The sequence below is a fragment of the Hesperophylax consimilis genome, chromosome 24, assembly GCF_061612785.1.
Source record: "Hesperophylax consimilis isolate HC1 chromosome 24, BYU_Hcon_1.0, whole genome shotgun sequence".
Lineage (NCBI taxonomy): Eukaryota > Metazoa > Arthropoda > Insecta > Trichoptera > Limnephilidae > Hesperophylax > Hesperophylax consimilis.
The window spans coordinates 7,767,545-7,776,137 of NC_142859.1; the positions used below are offsets into that span (position 1 = coordinate 7,767,545).

The following is an 8,593-nucleotide window of genomic DNA, read 5'->3' on the forward strand; positions in this document are numbered from 1 at the left end:
AAATACAAAATAATACAAGAACAACACGTCAATTCAACAGAGATCAAATGGGAAAATAATTCATTGTCTCCAGATATTTTCATATGAAAGGGTTCGGCTCAGTAGAATTTCTAACTGGACATATAAATCCTACTGATACATTAGTATAAATATTTAAAAAATCTTTCGTAATACTACATGTATTTAAAATGACTGATTTTTGCATTTTTATATATAAATTCTTTGACAGATCTAATACACCTAAACTTTGAATGAGAGATCTAGGTATAATGCTTACAGCCTAAATAACAAATGGTAATATTTTTATAGTCTGAGAATGCCAAAATCTTTTAATCTCATTTCCTAAATCTGTGTGTTTTCTTATTTTTTCAGAAACAGACTTTTGAATATGACAGGAATTTGGAATAGCGACATCAATGATATAAGTTATTTTTTTAATTTTTTTCATGTTAAACTATATCGGGTCTATTATGACTAATCGTGTCGTTCGGTCTTATCATAATATATTTTATATAATTCATTTTCTAAAAATGAATTTGGTTTGTATTCATAATATGGTACTATATTACGGCAGTCAATCAAGTTATGTTTAATTACCAAACTTTTGTGAATTATTTTTAATACTTGATTCTATCCTGAATGGCAAGCTTAAATTCTTCTATTTCTGCGCTCAACTCTCCAACACTCAACTATTTATTTGACGAAAATTTGTCAACATACGTTTGGTTGAGATAATTGAAGTGTTTTGTGTGTACAATTTTATTTGACCAGGAATCTAATAATTGCTGTTTGGAATTTATAAAAATGTTGGCATTCTCGTTGTATAAATTTAAAGGTGTAATGTTTCTATCTGCATTGAAAATTATTTTGTCCATTTCTGAGCCATTAGCTTTTCTATGGAAACAAGTTCTTAGCATTTCTACCTGATTATGTTTCAAAGAAGTAATTTTGATTATACCTCTACCTCCTAAATTTCTAGGTAAATTAATTTTTTTCTATAGCTGAATTTGGATGATGGAAATTAAACTTTGCTAGCGTAATTCTAATTAATCGTTCCAAGTTATCTAAATCTGTATTGGACATTTAATTATGCCAAATGAGTACGTTAATAGAGGTATTGCCCAAGTATTTATTGCGTTTACTAAATTTTTAGCAGATATTTCTGATCCTAGCTTGAAATTTAATCCTAATACCATTTTTAATAATAGTATAGTATAATCTATTTGATTGTGGGTATCCTAAATACTTATAAACCTCATCCCTTTTCATACTAGTAATTTGTAAGTTTCTAAATATACTCTCGTCCCCATCTACAATTTTGCCTTTCTCTATATGGATCGTTCTACATTTATCGAAACCAAAAGTCATTTTGATATCATCTGAAAAGTTTTTAACCACCTTGATGGGGGCAAGAACTGTCTGCCAGCCTAAAATAATATTTTAATACGGAAACACTGTTTCACGGATGGCAACCCGACGTGAAACAGAGCTCGCTGCCAATCCATTACCGACGAGCATTCCTGTTTCTCTGATCTGACCTGGCGGTCGACATATTTTGATTCCTACTAAATCCTTCTGATATTCTAATCGTGTAATAGTGTAACGTGTTTGCAATAAACTTAAATTATCAACTACATCTGTTTCACTCTATCATAACCTACACTATACACATTTATTGGCTGTTATACAGGTAAGTATAACGCACAACACACTAGCCAAATTGGTGACCCATCGACTCAGAACAATATACCGACTTTAGTATTTTAAAATCATTTTGCAACATTCCGTCACCGCCAAGGATCAGAAAAGAGAAACAGCAATCCCGGGCAAGATCATGAGAACGATCCTGAAATCAGGCTGTCAACAACGTGGCTAACCATGGCATCATAATCTTGCGATGAATTACAACCTACCCACTACAACCTACAACGGCAGCATCTACTCCCCGGACAAGGAAGATGACGCAACAATCCACGTGGACAACCTGCAGTTGAACAAGCCAACCTACCCACATATCTCAATCAAGTAACCTATATCACGATTTCTTATTGCCATTTCGCAAAACAATGAATTGTTCAGCATACCTACATAATCATGTTTTAGATATACATTATTGTAGTGATATTAAGGTTATTGTCCAATAATTGCCAAACCTTACTTTGAGGTAATTTAACATCATACTATTTTGTAATAACAAATTTAAATTATTATTGCACTATATAATAATAGCGCCATATTTGCATATCGGTATTTCACAATAACTTACGTGACGCGGTTTGCGTCTTCACTAAAATACAATACAAACGCGAACTCGCTAATAACTTGCTAAGATATCCGGTAGATGGAATAGATTCTTACACAGTATTCTCTAGTTTTTTTGGATTTTTTATGTCTTGCATAACGTATTACGTAACATATTATTGGAAATGACCTCATCGGAAGAAACAAACATACCTTCATCGTTTCAAGAACCTGTAACAATTTCTCAAGATAAGTTGAACACAATGGAAGACCAACGCGCAGGACATTCGGAAGCAAACGTGCATCATGTATCTGTACGCCTACCAGCTTGCTGGAAAACCAACATAGCCTTGTGGTTTGCCCAGGCAGAAGCACAATTTTCGAATTCCAGAATTAAGGAAGACTTTACCAAATACAATACAATCGTCGCGGCATTGGACTCCGAAACACTACAATTGGTTAGTGATATAGTAATCGAACCACCGCCTAAAGATAAATATGTACGAATAAAAACTGCATTGATTGAGCGCCTGCAGGATTCGGAAGAAAAACGCCTGACCCGTCTACTCACCGGAATCCAATTAGAAGACAGAAAACCCACTGGACTTCTACGACATATGGTAGAATTGGCGGGACCAATGCTTAACAAAAGTGCGATAGTGAAGACTCTTTGGCTGCAGCGCTTGCCTCAACACGCCCAAGCAATTCTATCAGCACTTCCCGACAACGATATAGATCAGCTAGCTTCGGCCGCTGATAAAATTTTAGAGGTCTATCAGAAACCGGAATGCAGCGCGGTGGAGGAAAACCACAAACCAGGCCCGTCGCATCCCGAATCAGCATTAAACACCATTCTACAAAATCTACAAGACCAGATTGTTTCTTTAACCCAAGAAGTGAAACAACTTAAATTGTCGAAAAGCAATCAGAACGACGACCAGTCTCACAACTTCCGTGGCCGCAGGTACCAAAGCCCACGTCGAAGAGATTACTCCCAACCAACAAGTTCTTCTCGGCAAACTACCGCTTGGAGACCCAGGTCCAGGTCTCGCGGCAAATCTCCTATAAAGAATCTCGGATATTGCCAACCGCATGCAAGGTACGGCGACAAGGCTTACCGGTGCTACAAGCCATGCACATATGCTAGCACGAACGCGGGAAACGCCAACGGAAGCCCACAGTAGGGACGTGTGAACTTCCATACAACAGTTGTCGTCTCTTCATTTACGATTTGGAAACCAGACAGAAATTTCTAGTAGATACGGGGGCAGATGTTTCCGTTATTCCTAGAAATAAGGACCACCGTACGAAATGTATAACTTCTGACAATTTTCCAACAACATTATATGGCGCAAATGGTAAACCTATTAAAACATACGGCACACAAATTACAGAACTCAATTTCGGTCTACGCCGAGCAATGAAGTGGCGCTTCATCGTAGCGGATGTATCGAGAGCTATACTCGGAGCTGATTTCCTCCATCACTACAACCTGATGGTGAATTTAAGGAAAGCAATGTTATTGGATCAATCGACAGGACTACACATCAAAGGCACCACTTTCAAAGGACCTACTTCTGGCATCTCTACAATAGCATCATCACAAAAGTACGGCGATATCCTGAATAAATACCCATGTTTAACTCGACCAAATATGAAAATCCCGGAAATTAGAAAACATTCGGTCACACATTGTATCGAGACCAAAGGACCCCCCGTTACAGAACGTGCCCGCAGACTGGCACCAGCCCTTTTGGAAGCTGCTAAGAAAGAATTTAAATTCTTAATGGAACAAGGAATTTGTAGACCATCTAAAAGTAATTGGGCAAGCCCATTACATATGGTGAGGAAACCTAATGGAGAGTGGAGACCATGCGGTGATTACAGGCGATTAAATGCAAAAACTGTGGCGGACAAATATCCTATTTCGCAACTTCACGACTTTTCGCACAAACTATTGAAAGCACGAATCTTCAGCACTATAGATCTCACTCGAGCGTACCACCAGATACCAGTTGAACCAGAGGATATCCCTAAAACAGCCATAATCACACCATTCGGCCTATATGAGTTCACATCTATGCAATTCGGCCTCTCAAATGCTGCACAGACCTTTCAACGATTTATGCACGCAGTTACCAGAGACCTTGATTTTTGTTTTGTCTACCTGGACGATATCCTGATAGCCTCAGAAGACGAAGAAGAACACAGGAAACATTTGGATACTCTATTTAAGCGACTCGCCGATAATGGCCTCGTTATAAACGTTTCAAAGTGTAATTTTGGTGTGACAACTGTTAACTTTCTAGGTCACACAATCACTTCAGAGGGAATGACACCGATCAAAGAGAAAGTCAAGGCTATTACCGACTTTCCGCTGCCAAAAACTGCCAACGGATTAAGACGCTTCCTAGGAATGTTGAACTATTATCGCAAGTTCCTCCCAAATTCCATCAACACTCAAGAAAAACTATTTAACTGTATAAAAGGATACAAGAAAAACGACAAGCGTTCACTCATTTGGAACGAGGAGCTGACAGCAGCATTCAATGATTGTAAAAACCAACTCGCGAATGCAGCCCTTGAGATGACTCTTCCTTTCACCCTTTGAATTTAATTTTTTTTGTAATACCTAAGTGACCTTAGGCCACCGGCATTAAAATATCCTCAGAACTCTTTCTCCCTTCGGTAGCTACGAAGGCTACTCATGGTTCTCAAGTAATATATATACATTTATATAAAGACAAATGTACTTAGTTAATTAATACGCCGGTTACGACCTTCAACGTAACTCCCTCGTATTTAGTTGTAATTAAATCCCACCAAACGTTGTGTGATTTTTTTGCTTTATGGTATCGGGTTTTTAATTACTTTGTTTGGTAACCCCTAGTTCTCTTTAGGACAGGGGTGAGGTCAGAGTTGTTAATTTCAAAGTTAACGAATCGAAATTGGATCAAAATACCTAAAACCCCCGCTTTCTCCATACTGTCTACCTTCCCTACTCTGATCGCCTTAGAAGTTCTACTAGGCCGTCCTACCGACCTGTCATAAAGCCTTAATACACAAATCGAAAATCAAACATAATTTGTTAGTACATTACAATCATAGTTTGTCCTCCGGGACCTCTGGATCGCCGACCTCTCCTACTAGATGGGATAACATGGGACTAATTTTCAGCGTGTTAGTACGATTCGGTTATTGCATATATGACGAACTCGGAATATTACTTTGCTAGCAAAAATCTGGCTCCTTCCTCCTGCAAGACGTGAAAATGATCCGTATCGATCTGGGTTTGGCATGATCACTCGACCCAATCTCCTAGTTGGTGCCTAAGTCACCGTGTCCTAGTTGACCATTCCTGTGGTCGTCACATACTACGTCCAGATCTCAACAGGTTTTCACGCTCCCAGATTCCAACTCCTCCGAGAATTACGTCTACTTAGTACGAACCGGTTTCGTTCTATATGCAAAAATATACTTGCGGTCTTTGTGGAGAGCAGTTTCCTAGGCTGCTTCCCATCCTCTGAGAGGGCGTGTATGCAGTCGTAGTGTATCATCCCGATAGTTACCAGACCACATACATCCCCCCTGCAGACAGTACATATCAAGAAATATATATAAATTAACTTTGTTTTGTTTTTATAATCTGCAATGTACTATTTATACAGTACATTCCAGACCAAGCATCGCCGAGAAGGAGTTGTGAATTCCAACCAGTTCGCTTGATACATAAATACTAATATAAATGCTAATAATTACGATACACATAATATATTATGGTTTTGTTTGTTCGATGATTTTATTTATAGAGATCACCAACTCAGATATAACCTTTTGCCATGTTCCCAGACTCCTCCGGTCTCCAGTCTTCAATTTCCCTCAGGCACCACCTGATATTGGGATCCTCCCGTTAAGTGAATTTAGCTATGTTCGTAGACTTTCAATTTCAGCTCAAAATTTCTTCAATTATTCTCAGACACCGTCTGATTTTTTTTTTGTTCCTCCCGTTGAATGACTTTAGCTATGTACGTACCCTCGAAGCAAGTCTTTATTACCCAAGCCGCCCTTCATCCATCCGCCGTATTTTTTTGGAACCAACCCTACATTTCCGACTCAGCTGTTCCTAGTGTCCCATTTAATCTTCCAGGCCGTTTGCACTTTCAGACCCTAATAAATCAACCTGTCCTCCGCCCAACTCGAGTCAATGCCCTGTCTATTTTAAAGCCGGTTTGAAATGGATATATTTTTTTTTCTCTTCCTTTGTATTATCGTGTTGCGAGCGTTGTACCCAATTATTTGAATTATCTCCACGATAAATAGGTACTTTACCTACAATGAACTATAATGACCGATTCCGATTTCGGTCCTAATCCATGTAATAATTAATAATTGTGTTGTCTTGGAATAAATGATATTTATTTTATCAACTCATGCATTTATTCATATATACACGTACATATGTCATTTGATAATACGTACACAATTACGGTCCCAACTGGCGCCTTCAGATAGCTGCAGGAACAGTAACCTCCACCCTTGGCCTGCAAATATATTATAATTGTACAAATCACTTACCTGAGCCCGCCCCTCCTCTAATCCACCGGGATAATCGACGGCACAACAACCTGTTCTTTTGTCTCCGTCCACCTATCAATAATTTCTCTATAAGATTGTAAATGTCTAATCTAAACGCGCAACCTGATTACCTCACTGAATTGAGTCCTCTAACCTCAATAATAACTTTTTTTTCTTACTATTTGCTATTTTTGGGTTCTTACTATTTTATTATAACGAGGTATGGTTATTATTTATCGAACGTTAATCGAGTAAGCGATTTAAATTTTTTTCTTTTCATACCCGCATTAGATGTATTATTTTTTTTTATTTTTTTATCATTTTTCTAGTTTAAATTCGTAAATCGTCATGAACTCCGAATCTGAATAATTCCCCGAGGTTCTAAATTCTCTGGTTCCGATATTAATATTATTTTATCTTTAATTATTATTATTATCATTCTTCTAATTTAAATTCGTAAATCGTCATGAACACCGAATCTGAATAATTCCCCGAGGTTCTAAATTCTCTGGTTCCGATATTAATATTATTTTATCTTTAATTATTATTATTATCATTTTTTTTTCTAGTTTAAATTCCTTACAACGAAGGATCGCGTTAGTCTCGGATTATAACCGTTTTCCCTCTCCCTTTCAACACTTCGTATTAACAACTCGGCTTATAACGCGACACCGTAGTGTCGTTACTAATCCTTTTTTTTTCCACTGAATTTAAATTAATTAAATTTTCAACCTTATTTTACTATCACGCCAAATACTGTGTTTAACTAATTCTTTGAAGTTCTAAAATTCTCTAAGATCCGATGCGAATATTATTTTTTTCCAAACACTGAATCTAACCGTACGTTTTTGACTAGAGAATTTCCCTAAGTCCACAAATAGTTACCAAGCAGCGCGACGTGTTTGAACGGTTCCCGGCGATTTTCAACTCCCTCAAAATTCACGAAAGGACTCTTCGTTTTTTCTAAAAACAGCCCTTTTATAGTCCCGTTTCCTCATTAATCACGTCAAATACATGCTATTCTAACCTTTATCGACTCGTATGTTCTTTCCTATTTAGTCCATAGTCGCATCATGCTAATTAGGCCATTCTGATCATTCCAAGAGAGTTAACACCTTGGCATTCGTCTCATGTGACAGAAAGATCAGACGCGGACTGGGAAGCGGTCTCGTATTCCCATACGGCGTTTTCTATATTACGCTCTAGCGCGAGCTGTCTTTTTGTAATGTGAATTCCGGCCTTTTTAATTTTAAATGCTATCGTGTCCGCACAATTTATTTAATGGCCGTCGTTTATGATGTGATACGCTTTGTTTTTAACGCTTTCACGAGCTTAGCTTTGATCTTCTTCCCTATGCCTTCGACAATTTAAACGGTGTACACGTCCGTTTCCCCCCCTACCTTCCAAACCAATTCCCCCCGACAATCCAAACGGTGTACACGTCCGTTTCCCCCTCTACCTTCCAAACCAACTCCTCCCGACAATTCAAACGGTGTACACGTCCGTTTCCTCCTCTCAGTGTGTTAAGTCTCCCGCGTACGATCGTCTCCTACTTCTAACATTTAGTTCTCTTCCCTTACAAACGGTCTAATATAGCTATTCTATTTTTTTTTTCGATTATTTCTATTTAAGGCTTCCATCGATACTTGCTTTTAGTTGAGACGTCCCAGTTTACATCATCTCGTTTATATTTTTATTCCACGTTTTAGTCCGCATCGGTTTGATATCCTGTCTATTCCTTCGACCAACTTTATCCCAAGAATTATTACTGGATTCT

At 38.0% G+C, this 8,593-nt stretch overlaps 1 protein-coding gene across 1 annotated transcript; it reads left to right on the forward strand.

Moving 5' to 3' along the window:
- The first annotated feature begins 1,897 nt into the window (after positions 1-1,897).
- LOC149411865 (uncharacterized) lies at positions 1,898-3,425 on the forward strand. Its single transcript, XM_089646260.1, has 2 exons — positions 1,898-2,025; positions 2,633-3,425. Exons 1-2 carry the CDS (start codon positions 1,898-1,900, stop codon positions 3,423-3,425), a joined length of 921 nt encoding a protein of 306 aa, XP_089502386.1.
- Positions 3,426-8,593: the final 5,168 nt, after the last annotated feature.

What these genes read in the sequence shown, in the direction of transcription:
- LOC149411865 (XM_089646260.1), top strand. Translation starts at nt 1,898, where the DNA reads ATGAATTACAACCTACCCACTACAACCTACAACGGCAGCATCTACTCC. An exon ending in TACCCACATATCTCAATCAA is followed by an intron (nt 2,026 to 2,632) that starts GTAACCTATATC and finishes TTCGAATTCCAG; the next exon opens with AATTAAGGAAGACTTTACCA.